Source organism: Staurois parvus, unplaced genomic scaffold (assembly GCF_062004578.1).
Source record: "Staurois parvus isolate SC_StPar_1 unplaced genomic scaffold, SC_StPar_1.0 ptg000607l, whole genome shotgun sequence".
Classification (NCBI taxonomy): Eukaryota; Metazoa; Chordata; class Amphibia; order Anura; family Ranidae; genus Staurois; species Staurois parvus.
Genome location: NW_028318403.1, coordinates 3,446,256 through 3,465,823, shown reverse-complemented (window position 1 = coordinate 3,465,823; position 19,568 = coordinate 3,446,256). Strand labels below are relative to the sequence as shown.

The 19,568-nt window shown below is 40.8% G+C and overlaps 1 protein-coding gene across 3 annotated transcripts in view; it reads left to right on the top strand.

Annotated features, from left to right (window-relative positions):
* LOC149449712 (receptor-interacting serine/threonine-protein kinase 2-like) overlaps window positions 1–19,568 on the top strand; it is a 123,589-nt gene that overhangs the window by 66,905 nt on the left and 37,116 nt on the right. For all 3 annotated transcript variants that reach the window (XR_016315376.1, XM_089692876.1, XM_089692875.1), the window contains exons 5-7: window positions 2,844–2,977; window positions 7,538–7,587; window positions 18,287–18,457. Coding sequence is in view for 2 of the 3 variants with exons in the window: in XM_089692876.1 (XP_089549002.1) it covers window positions 2,844–2,977; window positions 7,538–7,587; window positions 18,287–18,457 (355 nt within the window). In the remaining variant the exon portion in view is untranslated. The remainder of the gene's footprint in view (window positions 1–2,843; window positions 2,978–7,537; window positions 7,588–18,286; window positions 18,458–19,568) is intronic.

Sequence of the window (19,568 nt, the reverse complement as noted above, 5' to 3'; positions counted from 1 at the left end):
TGGCACTGATAGGCGGCACTGACTGGCAATGTTAGGTGGCACTGACTGGCACTGTTAGGCGGCACTGACTGGCACTGATAGGCGACATTGACGGGCACTCATAGGCGGCACTGATGCACATTGATAGGCAGCACTAACTGGCACTGATAGGCGGCACTGACTAGCACTGATAGGTGGCACTGACTGGCATTGATAGGTGGCACTGACTGGCACTGATGGGTAACAATGAAAGGCAGCTCAGATAGGCACTGATATGTGGCATTGATGTGCACTGGTAGGCACTGATATGTGGCCTTGATGTGGCACTGATGGGTACTGGCATGTGGCACTGTTCAGCACTGACAGCTGGCACTGATGGACACTGACAGGTGGCACTTCTGGGGCCACACTGATCATCAGGGCACACTGATCATCAGTGCCCAGATGATCATTGTACATGTCCCCTCCGCGGAATGCTGATTACCGGCTCTCCTCTGTCAGCGTGACAGCTCATGAGGAGAGAAATGCCGATAACCGGCATTTCCGTGTTTACATGTGATCAGCTGTGATTGGACACAGCTGATCACATGACCAAGCCGACATCTTCGTCTCTTTCTGTAGATCGGTGATCCACTGTGTCAGAGGGACACAGCGCACCGCAGATCACCAAGCTGCACGCTCCCTGAGCCACGCATGCACGGTGAGAATGGGAGGACATCATATGACGTCCTCCCAGAACAAGAGAACCACCTTGCGCCCGTCATTGGACTATATGGCGGGCGGGAGGTGTTTAAAGTACCATTCAACTGCAGTTTATACTGTAAATATTGAATATTGGGATTTTTTTTTAGAAAAGACATGTCACAGAATACATTTTAGCCTAAACTTATGACAAAATTTTTTAAACATTTTTTACTGGATATGTTTAATAGCAAAAAGTCAAAAATATATATATTTTTTTCAAAATTGTCGGTCTTTTTTTGTTTATAGCGCAAAAAAATAAAGACCGCACAGGTAATCAAATACCTCCAAAAGAAAGCTCTATTTGTGAGAAAAAAGGATATAAATTTAATTAGGGTGCAGCGTTGCATGAACGTGCAATTGTCAGCTAAAATAATGCAGCACCATATTGCAAAAACTGGCCTGGTCAGGAAGGGGGGTAAATCCTCTGGAGGGCAAGTGCTTAACAAAAGACTGAAAGCAGGCAGGCTATTAATGCAGTAGAGATATGCAATGTTGCTTTTATAATAAAATAAACCTACCAGGAGTTACGTCATCCATTTTCACCCATGGAGAAAATGCCATCAAAGGACCTGGACGGTTAGAGAGGTGATAAGTTTAGTGCCTTTAGTTCCCCTTTTTTTTTTTTTTTTAAAGAAAGTTTATTTGCCTTATACATCACAATGACAATAAGTACGACAGTTGCATAATGACATTCCATTAATTACATCATGCATAGATCATAAGACAAGGTCAGGTATCTAGAACCATATATCACATGTATGATGTCATATAGGATACTGTGTTCAGAATCAGAAGAAGTTTATGCTGGTAGGTTAATTGGCTCCTGTCTAAATTGTCCCTAGTATGTGTATGAATGAATGTATGTTAGGAATCTTAGATTGTACGCCCCTTGAGGGTTAGGCTCGCCATACATGGGTCGAAATGCGACCGATTTTTCATCCGAAAATGGGACTTAAGAATAATCGGACAATTTTCGCTGTTAGTGGGTCAATGGCACCGGCTGATTTTCGTGGTTCCTCCCCTTTTCGGTGATTGGAAAATTCATGAAAAACGACAAATTTTCGGCTCATTGATGGCCAAATCGTACAATCATTTTTCCGAAAAGAATATGCGCAGGAGCCGTGACTTGGAAGGAACAGAAGTTTTGCCTGTTATATGGAGTGAACTTTATGACTTGGTTGGCCGATTTTCAAAATCATTGATGGCACCATCAAATTACTGAGCGAACAACGTTTTCGATGTTCGGACGAAAAATTGTTTGTAATTCAAACCATGTATGGCCTGCATAAAAGACTGATGTGAATGTACAATATATATGTAAAGTGCTGCATACATTGACGGCACTATACAAGTACCTGTAATAAATAAAATAAGTTTATGAGCTAATACCTTTACTTCCACTTTAATCAACTGCTTCAACAGTATCTGAGTAGAAAACTACAGAGCAGTAGAAAAATAGGTAGAATCTAATACTTATATTAGTAATCATTAGGAAAGTGTCAATTTTAAGTCTAAGCAGTGTGTAGTGCAACCAGGGGCAGACTGACCATTCGCACCCCATAAGATGCCCCTGGTACCTTTCATAGGCTTTTTTGGGTGTGGTTTGAGTATGGGCAAGGGCACAGGGACCCCATGAGTTGTCAGTCTGCCCCTGATTGCAACCTTAAAGGCTTAGTCCACCTTCATAAAAAAAATACCCTATGCAGTCCATAAACATCATTCCATAATGATAAACTAATCCGATATAAGAAACTATGCATTTATGCTCCTTATCTGTAGGCCAATTGTGCAAAGAGTAAGGCCTGCCCCAAACACTTCTGACAGTTTCCAAATCCCCATCCTGTCTTCTTTCTAGTATGCGGCACCCCCTAGCAATACAGGAGTGAGTTCTGTTCATCTCTCGAGCCCTGCACATAAGCAGTGCACTCGCTCTCCTGCCACAGACCCTGAACTTATCTGTGGCAACAGGAGTAAGTAAGGAGCATCCTGAAAACTTACCCTGAAAATGTAATGTTAATACACATAAGTATCACATACAGTTTTATTTAATGGACTGACATATATATCTATATATATATTTTTTTTTTAGTGTTTTTTTTAATTAATTTATTTATTTTAAGCTTTCAGATGTCCAATTGATGAACTTAACAAAGCTTTCAATTTCGTCGGATGAGGATAATAATACACACAGAGTTTATATGTCACCTCAGAGGCTACAATGTCATGAACCAACAACGGCAGATGATATTTACAGGTCAGCATTTTTTTTATGGAACTTTCTCTTTTATTACCAATGTAAATAGGTTTTTCAGCCAATGTGCCCATACTGTATTTTGTTCTGATTAGATTATACACTAGCAGAGCTGGCCTACTGTTAGGGATTTTGTATATAGCCCTACAGAACAGACAGTGCACAGCCCACATGTGTTTGTCTTCTTCTTCTCTGCAAACAGGAAACAGGAACCTTATTCAGAGAAAAGGGAGAGTATATTATAGATGCAGCTACAACACTGCCATCTACTGGTTGAATAATATATCTCTACTTAACACTGACACTGTTGTAGTTGTACCAAAATGTACATGAACATTGTATTCCAACACCTTCCAACCACCGTGTCTGCCCAATAACTTTAGGCAGGTTTGCTGGTAGAGGTCCTAATTAAAGCTCATAGTTTCAGATGTACAGAGTTTGAGCTAAATGTTTATATTGCAGAACATATTTGAGATTGTTTTAATTCCATGTGTAAGGAGTCTTAACAGTCTAATCTAGCATAACACATTGTGTTCATATATTCACAATTATACCATATAAAGGACCTAATTGATGAATGTGTTTTAGGCTCTGTTTACACTAGTGCGACTTCAGATATGACTTGAGTCGCACAGAATTGCACGACAAATCACATTGGCGAGATTCACTAAAACTGGAGCGGGCAAAATCTGGGGAAGCTTTAACCAGAAACCAATCAGCTTCCAGGTTTTACTGTCAAAGCTTAACTGAACAAGCTAGAAGCTGATTGACTGCCATGCACAGCTGCACCAGATTCTGAGTGCTCCAGTTATGGTAAACATCCCCCATTGGTTTTAATGGTATCCTTTTACATCAATGCAAGAGCGATTTTGGAATAGGGTCCTGTACTACATTGGTGCAATTCCAGCATGATTTTGGCCCCAAACCTTATTCAAGTTGCATCATAGTTGTATTACATAATTGCACTGAAAGTTGGATCAAAATTGGATTGCAGCAGTGTGAACCTAGTCTTAAGGTACCATTAGGCATAAGATGACAGTTGTAGACTGCATACTGATTTTATATATGTAGGACTCTAGAAGAGAAACACAACTTTGGGAAAACCAGGTAAACTCCAGACACGAACTTGAGGAAAACAAGCTGTTTATTACCAGCTGGGACTCAGTCAGACTCATGTCTGCAAAGCTGAGTGCCTTGAAATATCTCTATTTCTTCTTTGTTCTTATTAAGATATGTGCTAAACAGTACAACATATAACATTTAGCATTTGTTTAATTTCACTAACTGCCTATATTTCCACAGGATGTGTATTGGGGGGAGTGAGCTAAAAGTTAGTTCTTTATTTTTGGAAATTAGAAATATTAAGACCTAATGGGGAACTGCAATATTTGGGTGCTGCCACACTAAAGCTGTCCATACACGTTTCATTTTCTGGCTGAATGAGGGAAAATAAATCAGTTCCCCCTTCCACACTGTTTAGTGACTAGTTTAATGCAAGAGCCACTACTTGCTTTTCTATTCAGTCAGACGCAGCACCCACGACAGCCTGAATACCTGAATGTAATGGTAACGCATATTGAGCCCTCAAAAGGTTGTGTGGAATGGCAAGGACGCCATGTTGTTCAGATTCAGCCATGACAGTTTGTAGCACAAGTTAGTGAATACCAGCAGTGGTTCTCTTCTCTTCATCCACCCAAGAAACCTCTGGTGCAGTATACAAACTGCTAGCTGATGCCAGAACATTGTTATCCATACATTGATCAGACACACAGACCTCTCCATTACCCAATCCACAATTCCAGTCTGAAAACCCTAATCGAAGTGTCCCCCTCGCAAGCTTGAGCAATCCGGAGACCTAACAGACCTTGGATTGTAAATACCATAGTGGAATACAAATTTCTGATAGACGGCTTTTCAGCCAAGATTCTAAAAGTTCAGAATATTTCATAACTTATGAAATCATTATAGCACAGCCAGAATATAGACATTTTCCCTCCCTTAGTGATTGGGTAGCATTTTGAACCCAAACACCTCTATGTTAGGAGGGAGCAGAGGGGATTAGGCCTCCATACTCCTCCTATGAGAAACAGATATCCGAGACCTGTCACATCTATATCCATTTTGAAGCTAAATTCATGCTGGACAATAATTTGCATGGTAGCAGACTGTAAATGGTAGCTATTTAGATATATAAATACTTATAGGAAATTGTATTTGGGAGTTGGTCATAAACTTGGTGACCTCCCAGCACCCATCCCTTAAGCCGGATGATTGGTCTGATGAGATGATCTCTGTCAACACCCATTTGATACGACAGAAAAAGGGAATGACAGGACCTGTGGGCAAGTTCTCATTTTACCATCAATGAAGGAACATCTGTCAAGTTATGAGAGCTTAGAACATCTTTCTTATTGATTGAAATCTGCTAAACTGAAGGACTTTGCAAGTATTGTCCATTTGTAACTCTCCGTTGTTTTATGGTTTCTTTATTTCTTTGTAACATATTCTTCTGTAAATATTTTATTTGTTATTTATTACCTTTTCAGAAAAGTTTTAAAATTGTCTCTAAAGCTTTTAATGCAAACTAAAAGAATTTCTGTCTCTGAAGAGTGCCACTGTATAATAATCCTCTGAATATACCTGTCTGTGGTGACAGTGTATGTTAAAGACATTTACTCTAAATCCATAGTTCTTATTGTAAGAATATGAGTTTCCCCTCTTAGTAAAAAGGGGGTGGTGGCAGTTTGGAGTTAAAGAGTTAATTGCTAATTAACCTAACTCAGTGACAATTGCTCTCAGGCTGCTGGAATCTAGATTGTGGTCCCACAAGCTGGAAAATCTTTGTGCAGGGTGCAGATGAGAGTGGCATTGTTACACAAGAGTGAGATTGGCCAGTCCTTTATTATAAATTGGTAAGAAGGCCAGGAGTTGGGCACCGCATTTGTCACACTGAATAGTGACTGCATCTAATAAGATGCAGTCACTGTTCAACCAATAATTCTCTACCAAGCTCAGTCAATTTTTTACACTGACTTTTATGAGCCAGATAGTGCTGAAAGAGCCACCTATGGTTTGAATTTTGGTGGATTCCTTAGGAATTGGCTGAAATCTGAGCCATGTATGGCCAGCATAACATTGGTGGTTAGTGGAGAATTGCCTCCAAACATTTGTATTTAGTAACAAATCCCTTACACTAGTGAGATATGTCCTCTTATATTGGTGGTTCCAGGTAGTAGGATACCCTTATATTATGGTCAGGTAAAGAGGTGCTCCCTTAACATATATGTTCAGTGAGAGAAAAATGCCCCATTTCACTGGTGGCCAGTGGAAAGAATTTTCCCTATATTGGTGGCCAGTGGAAAGAATTTTCCCTATATTAGTGGTCAGTGGAAAAAATGCTACTCTTACAAACAGATTGTTGCCATGCCCATTGCTCTGCCAAGTAACGTCTCTGAAATTATACAGGCACCTTCAGGGTGGATCCACTGCTCAGCGATCTCTCAGTAACCACTGGAGGAACCCTGGTTAGTGTTCTACAAAACCCTAGTTAGGGTTCTACAAAACCCTGGTTGGCTGTTTCAAACATCATGGCCAACTTCAAACAAAATCTTCGTTATATTCAAAATTTGATTGTCAAATCTGATGGGTTTCCTCCAATCCACTCTTTAATTTTCCTTTCTTTCCTATCCTTCCCCCTTCCCTTTGCTACCATAGCTTTTCCCTTTCCTCCCCACTTGCTTTCCCTCTCTCTTACAGACTTATTCAGGTAGGCAACACAAATGGTAATGATTATGTACATCAACATTTAGGGTTCTCTTTATAAATGTCTTCAGGATTCACACAATTTACACATAGGAATCCTGAGTGAAAGGTATGTTGCTCTAGGACAGGGGTGTCAAACTGGCGGCCCTCCAGCTGTTGCAAAACTACAAGTCCCATCATGCCTCTACCTATGGGAGTCATGCTTGTAACTGTTAATCTTGCAATGCCTCATGGGACTTGGAGTTTGGCAACAGCTGGAGTCCCACTAGTTTGAAACGTGTGCAAATGCATTATAAATATACCCTTTTGTCCACTTTCCAAAATGTATTTTCACTTAGCTAAGTGAAGAAGGGTAAACCCTGTTCAGTTCAATCGTCCAGTCATGTGCAAGCACAAATCCTGTTTCTTAATTTCCTTGACCCATGATTTGCTATTCAATACAAACACAACTTCTTTTTATTTATAAGCTATGTGATTATTCCTGTCCTCCTTTATTCGATTATTTCAATGATTCCAGATTGAAAATGGTATAAAATGGTAAGTAAATGACTGTGGCAAAATTGAAACTTATGCCTACACTTGTCAGGGTTATGATTCAAAAAATTAAACTCTGGGCATCACCTCAAGGAACAGGTATTTGTACAATGATGTGTTTTTTTTTACCAACTTCAAATACAGAAACCATGTGACAGTGACAAACTATGCACAAATATTACCATAAAGAATAAGATCTGAAAATGCGACCAGATTTACATACTTTTCCAGAAATGTTGTTAAATTTATGTATATTTTTGTTTTTAGCTTTGTGATCACTATGTATGAAGTTCTGAGCAGAAAATGTCCATTCCATGGTAAGGACTTATTGCTTTATTTAAATGTAAAAAAAATATATCAATGTGCAATTACTAGCAACAACTAATCACATTTCACCTACCATTAGTTGCCTTCTCTGGTTTGCTAAACTTTTCATTTTGAAAGATGCTTTACTGCTGCCATCCAGAACTTTTAACTGTCAAAAGTTCATTCCATACTCCAGCAGACATGCCAGTTGGTCTGATCACCAAGCGGTAGACCTTTTCCAATTAAACCATACCAAAGTATAGATAATTCTGAAAAATGATCTTTTCAGAAGTATAGACAATTCTGAAAAATTAAATCTAGATGTTCAGTTTCGATTCAAGTGCCCATTACAATCCCACATACAAAAAGATCTATATAAAGTTGACTTCCAGGCATATTGGAGGCACACCCAACCCCAAACCCCAGCCCTGGAGGCTTCCCAGGTGGTAATTTATGCTTTATATTTTTTTTATACTAACCTTTTTCAATGTCTTCATGCTGGTCAAGTGACCCACAGAGGGACCATTTCAGATCTTCTCCAGTGGTGGGTAATTGCAAAGCAATGTGGTGATGCCCCCTTGAGTGGGTTCATGATGCTCTGCACTCACAGTATGTCCTTAGTCTTCAGGGCAGGATCTCGCTAAGTGTTATTCAACCTGGAAGACTGAGGAAAGCTAGTGGTGAAATGTATTTACTGCAGAGGACAGAGTTGTTGGCTCTGGATTGGCAACTCTGCAAATTTTCAAGATGCCCAATGCTTCTAAAGCTGGTCATACACTGAGCAGATTTCAGCGGTTCCTGATGAACCATCTAAAATTAGCTTTGTAAGTGACCTTATCAGCATGACCATGTAAAACGAACATAGCCACCCTCTAACAGATAGTGGGATGACAACAGCAATAATAAAAGGGTTTGGAGATTTGGAGGAGGATGAGATTTTAGAAAGTATTTTTTGTGTTAAAAATACACACATGAATAGAATTTTGATTTAAAGCGGAATTTAATGTCACTTGTAGGACTATGTGAATTTTCTGTGGGATTAGGCTACATCCTTACCTTTGCGTTCATTTTCCATGTTTGTTACAGGAGTTACCATTTATCCCTAGGGAAAATATGGTTACTGTAAACTGCACTCAAAGACGCAACAAATCATATTTTTTTATATCAATGATCTACACTAATAAAATCGGAGTGATTATATATCTAACCCAATCCATAAATGTGAGATAATATGTTTCCTATGTTAGAACTGCTTTCTGGGCTCACTCTTACATTGGCTTCCATACTGCTGTCCTGTTATTTTGTTTATATTTCATGTTAAGTAAAACATTTTAGGAATTGAGCCAGTTGTAGCTGGTGCTTTCGAACAAGATGAGAATGTTGCAGAACGGGTTTTGCAAGTTGCCTCTGTTACTGGAAATGTTTGTCTGGCTTTGCAATAAAATACAAAATACAATTGCTCTTCATTGTACAATTTTCATTCTTATAATCATTCTTTAACACTGGAGGGCCACCCCAAATGAAACATGATGGATTAATATATTACTAGGTCTGTTTGTAACAATTGGAGAAAGGAAAAAATAACCAGTTGGGTTTCATCTTATATATGGGTTTCTTGGGGTGACTGTAGCCTTATTAGTAGACTTACAGCAAAAACAATTGATTACTATCCATGATCATTTTTTTATTTGCACAAATATCCACATTTTCAGGATAAGCTTTTGGGGTGTACCTCCTTCTTCAAAGTCCAAGCAGTAGGGGTTGATTTACTAAAACTGGATAGTGCAGTTCTGCATAGAAAGCAATTAGATTCCATTTTTTTTGTCAAACCTTAATTTATCAAGCTGAAATTAGAAGTTGATTGGCTACCATGCACAGCCACACCAGATTTTGTACTCTGCAGTTTTAGTTAAACCCGAAACCCCAAAGTTTTGGCAATATGTTAAAATGGTTGTAAACCTCAGACATTAAATTTAAACAAAGCATATCATTCTATAGTGTGTACTTTTCTCAATCCAGAGCACTAAGTGTCATTTCTGTGTGTTGCTTAGTTCCTCTGCTATCAGCATGAATCACTTCTAACAAGTTTTTCTGACACCAAGAGAAAAATGGTGATAGGGGACGGACCTCCAGCAGATTGACAGGGAAGATTCTGTTCCCATCAGTGGGGGATCCAATCACAGATCCCCTGCTGATCAGTGCAGAGCGGGCATTGGACACATATGTGTCCACTCAGCTCTACGGGTGGCTAGGTGTAACTAGACTCCTCTCTCTGTTTACACCCAACTACCTTCTGATCTGCCTAAATGGAAGAGGATGGATCCCCTAATGTTTTCTTTTAGCAGACTGGATCAGACCCAGAGGTAGGTGAGTATAAACAGACGCAAGTCCATTTATATCTGCCTGTCCAAAGGGATGATGGACCTTTTGATCAGGTCTGCCTGACAAACTGACAGGCAGACATGATCGGATCACCGATGCAAAAGGGGCCTTAGGCGTTTCTTTTTAATTTTGTGAATTGATTACGTTTCTCCATAGGAAAAAAAAACGGTTGTTTCTTGTGTTTTGAAGCTTGGTGTGAGCCAAACTGTGTATAGATGAATTAGTTCATCCAGTTGTGTAGTGGAAATCATGGCAGTTACAAGGAGAAAACGTCCATCTTCTGTTCTAGATAAGAAGGCTGCATGTAACATTTGATGAAGTATCATGTACCTTTATCCTTTTGATTTTCGTCCTTTTAACTGCCACAGCTTGATAGCTTGTATAGGGGAAACAAACCAAGCTCGATTTACTAGTCTGCTTGAGGAAAACCTGATAGCAGACACTCATATTACACATGTATTCCCCTATTCTTCAGTTAGGTAAGGGAGTGACTAGCTGCTTTTTTAGCTATTGGCTGATATCATTCTTGCGTCAAGCACAATGGCTTATTGGTTAGAACTTTTGCCTTGCAGCCCTGGGGTCCCCAGATCAAATCCTGGCAAGATTTCTTCCCACAGTCCAAAGACATGCCAATAGGATAATTTTCTCCTCTCTAATATTGTCCCTTGCATGCGTAGACTGATGTGAAGGTAAAGTGCTGTGTAAACTAATGGCACTATATAAATAATAAATATATAAGCACACTGACAAATGAGACAATCTTTTCTTTTGTCAACCCCCCTTCCCCCAATAGCCATTCAAAAACAGTAAGGTATTTAAAAGCTAGGTTTAAAGATGTGGATATACAATGGCCACATCTGTCCATATTCATTGATCCTGCAACAACTTTTGTTGGCACCAATAGAATTTAATTGCCATATGTAGCACCCTCCTAGTCAGCTAGGGGGAGGTAGACACCTATTGTTAGTGAGGAGGGCTGAGTAGCAGCCTGGATGTGATAGCTAGCAGGGGTCAAATTTTGGTCAGAGCTGAGAGGCTCTGCAGACCAGCCCTCTGGAATTTCCCCCTGCTCTAGAACTTTGGAGAAATGTATAGACACAGTGTGTGGATCTGAGGAGCGGCTGATCAGCACTTTTCAGGGATCTTAGCCTATCCCCAACAGTAGGCTTGGAAGGGGCCAGGACAACCCTTAAAAGAGAGCTTTCTCAGCAGCAGGAGAGTTCGGGTGGAAGATGGAAAAGTGAGGCTGGAGAGCAGGAGCCTGAGAGGGGGCCCAGATGGAGAGGGGTTCACTTACAGGCAGTGGAGCTTGGAAGGAGGAAAGCACTGACCTTTACTATCCCCCAGAGCGAGGACCATCTGTGTAGCAGGGTAGGAGTGGCTCAGCTAGAAGGCCTGGTAGCAGCCACCAACCCACCAGCTGGACAGGAGAAGGACTGAGTGAGTTGACCTGCACCTCCTGGGCCAGAAAGGGAAAGGAGGCACTCTAGTAGTGAACTGGATTAGCTTGCCAACCAGGACTGTTTCACTGAATTTGTGGCAGACACCAGATCCCCTGCCCAGGGATTCCTCTAGACAGCTGGGTGAAAAAAAGAGGATTTATCTGGGGTCTGGGATGGTACTACAGGAGATGCTGGCTAGCTCTCCAAGAGAGACTGTTTTGCTGTAAAGACTTTAACACTAAATAGTTCCAGGAAGTTGTCCTCAGTTTCTCGGTTCCATTCGTTATCCCATACACCCCTTACCGCATCCAAGTTCAATTTTCCTAATAAAATCCCCAAAAAAACAAGCTCAAGGATTGGTTACTGTCTCCTCAATGCAAGTCTGTGTGAGAAACATGTGTTCCCTGACTGTACAGGATTATAGGGGGACCCAAAACCTCAGCAACTCCTAAGGGGGTAGTGCTACACACAGGGCTTTTTTTTCAGCTAGAACACGGGGGAACGCAGCTCCAGCACCTTCAGCACAGAATGTATGTAAGCGAAAGGAGTGCTGGATTGTGCTGGAAAGTGAAGGTCTTTTGTTGCTGAGGAGATATATTGTTGCTTAGGGGGGTTGTTATTACTAGGTGGGATCGATTGCTGCTGGGTTGAATCTATTGTTGCCTGGGGGTATTTAGTTGCGGGGGTCTATTGTTGCTGGCTGCTGACAAATCTATTGCTGCTGAAGGGTGTCTGTTGTTGCTGGGGTTGATCTATTGTTGCTGAAGGGGATCTATTGTTGTTGAGGGGTTGTTTTGTTGTAAGGGGATCTATTGTTGCTGGAGGAACTATCGTTGCTGGTTTGTATTTATTGTTGCTGGGGATATTTTGTTTTGGGGGGGTCTGATGTTGCTGGCTGCAGGGGATCTATTTTACTGCTTTCTGTTATCATTAACGAATTCCAAAGAAATTACTTACCACCACAAAATGATACTTTGTTCTGTATTGTGTAAAAGGGGTGGCACTACAAGGTGGGTAGGGCGTGGAACTAAGGGACAGTACTCGAAGGTGGGTGGAGAGCAGGGACAAGGACTGGCTTGGAAGGGGGGTGTTCCTGCACCTATTCTCTGAGAAAAAAAGCCCTGGCTACACATACAACTGTGTGGCCCAATACGAAAAAAAAGATGATGTGAATAACATGATTTTGTTACTATTTTGGCAGTATTACTAAACCCCCCATACATATCCCAAATCTGTCATAAAAAAAATCAACAGTGTTCAAAATAATATCACCATGTAGACTTACATGGTGGACTGAAGGATCCAGTGCATATTAGGAAGTGTGTAGCTGGGGGGTAGTTGTAAGCTTCTCTTCCTGTTGAGCCTTGAATTTTCTACAATAATGACACCATTGTGCGTGGCCATGATATATCATCGATATATCATACATCTGCCCCAAGGTGAGGAACAAATGTAGTATTTTGCATGGTGTTTCTTTGTGTACTACCCTACCAAGGGTACCAAACCAAGGACTTCCAAAAAAGATAGAACTGTAGACCAGAGATGATGTATCATAAATATTGTATTCTTATGTATATGATATTTGTGATTGAATTCATACATTACACACAGCTCTATGAACCTCATATATACTGTATATGGGCTAACAAAAATTATATTATTGAACTGTAAAGCAAAGACCCCTGCATTTTAGAATATGTGAATTATGTAATATTTGGAATCTGTGTATTTCATGTTCATTCCACAGCTGCCATATATAACATAGACTACTCTGCTATTTTTAACTGTGTGACAAATATATATACATTGTGCAACTAAAACAAACTTATTCTAGTTGTTGTCTTTGTAAACTCGAAGTATATACAGTATATTGTCAACTTTCTTTCACTCTGACTGAAAAAAACCCCATTCACATCATCCTGTTATATTTTACTGTTTCCTTGTATAAATCAAATAGAAAACTTTAAAAGAGAAGTATGGTCAAATCTTTTTTTTGGTCATACGTCTCTTTTGGATCACAGGAGTGCATTTACTTTTGCTCTTCTGTGACCAAGAATCAGCAGACAATGGGCTAAAGCCCACTGTTGTCTGACGACACTGAGCCACTCCAGTCTCTGGAAGGATCCCGACCATATTGTCAGGATCCACCCAGCTGCTTGATGGACAGCTGACTCTGGTTCTCAGCACATGGCTGAGAGCCAAAGCCAGCTGCGCTAGGCCCAACTTCAGCCTGGCACTCCAGTGAGCATTGGAGGGGCAGAGCAGAGAGTAATGACTAACAATCACTTTTCTCCTCTCTGAGAAGGTTCATGCAACCACACGTGTACCCAATCTTTGCTGTATGTACGAATGTGAGTTAGGGACCTTAGACTGAAAGTCACCTGAGGACAGGGACTGATGTGAAGGTACAATATATGTGTAAATTGCTGCATAAATTGCCAGTGCTATATAGGTACCTTTAATAAATAAATAAATAAAAAATTCACCAAAGAATAAAAATGAAACCTGCATAGGTAAATATAGATTGTCAAAAAAGGATCAAGAATAGATTGCTTATAGAGTTTCTATTTCAGAGCAAATAAATACAGATAAAAAAACAAATAACGTAAATGCCAAATAGGCCCCTCCTTGGTCCATGTCTATTCAGGACCAAAATTTACATCACAATTCTTGGTTTAAAGTGTTCCTAGTAAGTAAATGAAGTAGAATTTAATCATTAGTTCATGTTGCATCAAATCCAGATAGAAAAATCCTCAGATCGGAGCAATCTTCGAACAGTATACAACATTCATAAACATACCTCCAAGCTTTCTGAGATCAAGTTCGGATGGAAGACAGTGCTGGACTGATGCCGCTGGAGGCTGCCTAGAAGCAAGTAACTGTTTAGAGGAAATGTCTTCCAATGGGTTATATTCCAGTTGTAGTTGTCGAGTAATAGGCTCTGTTGGGATCTAGGGCTGCTACCTTTCGGATAATGACAATGGAGGCATCAGCGCAGGGAACACTTGGGTGATTGGAGAGGAGTGCCCGATGTGCAAAAAAGTCTCACTTGATGAATTTTATAGTTTATTGAAGATAAAAGTAAACAAGCAGAGGCATCACGTTTCAGAGAGAAAGATACATGGTAAAAACCCATAGTCAGTACATAGCATTCATATAAAGTGCAAAGTAAAAATGTGTGTTTAATATAGTTTAAAAAAAAAGTGGAATCCTCATTTAGTCTCTAAAAAAAATATTGTGGGTGGTATATAAAATTGAAACATTTAAAGTCCTTATTAAAATAAAATTGACTTGCAAAATTAGATATAAACTATCTGAATAAAGATGACTTGTGAGCTAAAGCTTTAGTTTGTTATTTTGTGCTTGATATACTTTTGAATGAGTTACAGTGCCTAGAAATAGTATTCATACCCCTTGAAATTTTCCACATTTTGTCATGTTACAAACAAAAACATAAATGTATTTTATTGGGATTTTTTGTGATAGACCAACACAAAGTGGCACATAATTGCGAAGTGGAAGGAAAATGATAAATGGGTTTCAAACTTTTTTACAAATAAATATGTGGAAAGTGTGGCGTGCATTTGTATTCAGCCCCCCTGAGTCAACTACTTTGTAGAACCACCTTTCGCTCCAATTACAGCTGGAAATCTTTTGGGGATGTCTCTACCAGCTTTGCACATCTAGAGTGACATTTTTGCCCATTCTTCTTTGCAAAATAGATCAAGCTCTGTCAGATTAGATGGAAAGTGTCTGTGAACAATTTTCAAATCCTGCCACAGAGTCTCAATTGGATTTAGGTCTGGACTTTGACTGGGCAATCCTAACACATTAATATGCTTTGATCTAACCATTCCATTGTAGCTCTAGCTGTATGTTTAGGGTCGTTGTCCTGCTGGAAGGTGAGCCTCCTCCCCAGTCTCAAGTCTTTTGCAGACTCTAACAGGTTTTCTTCTAAGATTTCCCAGTATTAGCTCCATCCATCTTCAAATCAACTCCGACCAGCTTCCCTGTCCCTGCTGAAAAAAAGCATCCCCACAACATGATGCTGCCACCACCATATTTCACGATGGGGATGGTGTGTTCAGAGTGATGTGCAGTGTTAGTTTTCCGCCACACATAGCGTTTGGCTTTTAGGCCAAAAAGTTCAATTTTGGTCTCATCTGACCAGAGCACCTTCTTCCACATGTTTGCTGTGCCCCCCACATGGCTTCTCGCAGACTGCAAACAGGACTTCTTATGGCTTTTTTTCAACAATATCTTCCTTCTTGCAACTCTTCTATAAAGGCCAGATTTGTGGACTGCACGATTAATAGTTGTCATGTGGACAGATTCTCCCATCGAGTTGTGGATCTCTGCAGCTCCTCCAGAGTTACCATGGGCCTCTTGGCTGCTTCTCTGATTAATGCTCTCCCTGCCTGGCCTGTCAGATTAGGTGGACGGCCATGTCTTGGTAGGTTTGCAGTTGTGCCATACTCTTTCCATTTATGGATGATGGATTGAACAGTACTCCGTGAGATGTTCAAAGCTTGGGATTTTTTTTATAATTAACCCTGCTTTAATCCTCTCCACAACTTTATCCCTGACCTGTCTGGTGTGTTCTTTGGCCTTCATGATGCTGTTTGTTCATTAATGTTCTCTAAGAAACCTCTGAGGCCTTCACAGAACAGCTGTATTTATACTGAAATTAAATTACACACCGGTGGACTCTATTTACTAAGTAGGTGACTTCTGAAGGCAATTGGGTACACTAGATTTTAGTTAGTGAGAGTAAAAGGGGCTGAATACAAATGCATGCCACACTTTTCAGATATTTATTTGTAAAACATTTTGAAAACCATTTATCATTTTCCTTCCACTTCACAATTATGTGCCACTTTGTGTTTGTCTAAAATCGCAATAAAATACATTTAATTGTTTTGGTTGTAACATGAAAAATTTCAAGAGATATGAATACTTTTCCAAGGTACTGTAAGTATTAGTGGGTAATGCAGCATTACAGGCCATGCAGGGTCATCTTGAGTGACTATGGGAGAAGGTAGAGCCTGTCATACATTCCCTACCGCATTAAAAGTACAGGAGGTGTATTGCTGACCTCACACCATGCCCCACTGAGGAAATCCGATAATCTGGACGAAATGCGTTAGATTAGACTGAGATGGTCTGGCAGACCAGAGTATTGGACTTGCCTTTACATACACAACGACACACATTCAAAGACTTACCAGTGTAATGGGACTACGGTATTTAAGGAGGCATTGGCCATCTTTTTAGTATACTCATTACTAATATAATAGCCTGCAATTACTTGTGGATGGGTAAGACCATCTGATTTTTTTTTTGTGTGATACATAGCAAGTCCAGACTGTTTGGATTGTGCAAGAATTGTGAAGTATATTGAAGTCCTGAACACACATGGGGCCAAAGAGGGGTCTATTTGGCATTTACATGTTGTATGGTGTTTCTGTCTGCATTGTATTGCTCTGAAATTGAGGCTTTTAAATGGAGCACAAATCCGTATTTTACAGCTTTCCTTATGATTTATACAAGGAAACGGATAATGGATGACGTGAAACTTTTTACAAAGACAAAGTTACAAAGACACAAACTAGAAGAATTTTGTTTTGGTTGCACAATGGATATATAAGGGAAGCAGGACAAGCAGCTAAAAATAGCAGAGTAGCTGTGTGCTATATATAGCAGCTGTGGAATCAATGCCCTTCACATAATCAAATCAAGTGCAGTGGTTTTAGCTTTATTATTATTATTATACAGGATTTATATAGTGCCAACAGTTTGCGCAGCACTTTACAATATAAGGGAGACAGTACAATTACAATACATTTCAGTACAGAAGGAATGTGAGGGCCCTGCTCATGGAGCTTACAATCTAAAGGAAGGGGGAGGTGAAATAAAAGGTGATAGCTGCGGGGCATGATCTGGCGGAGGTGATTCAAGTACAGTTCTTAGGTGGAGGTGGGGTAGGCTTCCCTGAAGAAGTGAGTTTTCAAAGATCGCCTAAAGGCAGACACGGTGGGGGCTGACCGGACATGCTGTGGTAGGGAGTTCCAGAGGATGGGAGAGGCTCTGGAGAAGTCCTGGAGGCGAGCGTGGGAGGAGGTGATGAGGGAGCTAGAGAGGAGGATATCATGGGAGGAGCGGATTGGGCAGTATCTGTGGATGAGGTTGGTGATGTAGCTAGGGGCACTGTTGTGGATGGCTTTGTATAATATGTATTACTCATTGGCAGAATAATCTCCATTTTTGGGGGGGTATATATTGTTAGAATTTGTAATGGAATAAATATCCTGCCATGAGTGTTTTATTTATGTTGTTGACACTTACACCCAGATTCTTTAATGGCTGTTGGTAATAGCTTTTTTTTAAATAAATAAGTTATGGTTAGGTTTTATCCTTTATAAACACAGATTTTTTTTCTTCCGTATGAGAATCAGGTTTATTTTGTCTAATTGTAAAATTTTTATATTTTTTAATAAGCTAAACACCAGGTGGGCACACAAAAAGTGAAACATAAAAAAGTGCATAATGTGTACACATGGTCCTCCTCCAATGAGAAAGGACCCTGACCCTGTTCCCCCAGGGCACAAAACTCTTAATGTGGACTAGGGTACTCGTTGTCCCTCTGGCCAAAACCACCATTGTTTGGGGGAACTGTAGAGGCAAGGTCCCACCCAAGTACCAGGTGGCTCCTACAAAGGGAGACCCCATGGGAGGGGGACAACCTGGCCATAAGGCACCTACACTCTAGATGCCGGGAGGGAGTGGAAGTGCGTAGTCCTGTGTATAAGAAATAATACACTGTTAAAAAGCCATAAATACATTTCCTGGTTATTTTAATGCATTTTTGTATTTACTTTTGTGACAGACAGCGACCCTTTAAAATGGGAGACATTAGTACTGAGAGGTCTCAGGCCCCAACCAAGCATCAACACCATTTTAAAGCACAGCAATCTCCCACAAAGTCATCACATGCATCTAAGTCGGTTCATCAACCTGTGCTGGCATCAGAACCCCAACATGAGACCAACAGCAGCTGGTAAGTTCGGTATCTGTTTTCAGAATAAAACCAGCCATAAAATGATCAAATCTCGGCTGGTTCAGCAAGAATTCGATCCAACTGTGGGCAGGCTGGTTGTACCCAAGTTGATCAATCAAATTTGATAAAATCAGCTGCTAGCAGTAATTGTGTTCTGTCAGGCAGGAAGGATCCCCGCCGGAAGAACACAATAGCACTGCGAGAGGGGTTCCCCAATTAACACTGACTGTTTTGATGAGGGAATCGAGCAATTTTCTTTCCTTCCACCTGTGGTGGAAGGAAAGAAAATCACATAGTCTGTGGCCTGCTTAAAGTGGTATTAAAAGCTCAGCATCTTTAAAAAAAAAATAACAAACATGCCAAACTTACCTGCTCTGTGCAGTGGTTTTGCACAGAGAGGCCCTGATCCTCTTTTTTTCATGTCCCCCACCTGGTTCCTTCCCCTTGACCAGTGCCCCAGTAGCAAGCCACTTGCTATGGGGGCACTGGTGTGTGCTCGCTCCTGAGCCCTGGTCTATGCATCCATGAGACACAGAGTTGCAGCACTGCCCCGCCTCCCTCTCTCCTCATTGGCTTACGGGCTGTGATTGAAAGCAGGCTCCCACTGCTGTCTCAGCCAATGAGTAGAGAGAGTCCCGGGACAGCTGAGGCTCTTGTGCACATCGCTGAATCAAGAGGGGGCTCAGGTAAGTATTGAGGGGGGCTGTGGGGGCAGCAGCACACAGAAGGTTTTTTACCTCCACACATAGAATGCATAGACACATAGAGCCACAGCACTTGCCCGCCTCCCCCCTTTCCTCATTGGCTCACTAGCTGTGATTGACAGCAGTGGGAGCCAATGGCTCCCACTGCTGTCTCAGCCAAAGAGGAGAGAGAGTCCCGGGACAGCTGAGGTTCTTGTGCACATGACTGGATCAAGAGGGGGCTCAGGAAAGTATTGAGGGGGCTGTGGGGACAGCAGCACACAGAAGGTTTTTTACCTTCATGCATAGAATGCATAAAAAAAACCTTCAGCCTTCACAAAACATTTTAGTGCAGTATCCTATTACAACTAATTTGGATCTATTCTTAACTGCTCCAACGACCGGCGAAAGCTGATTGGTTGCTATGG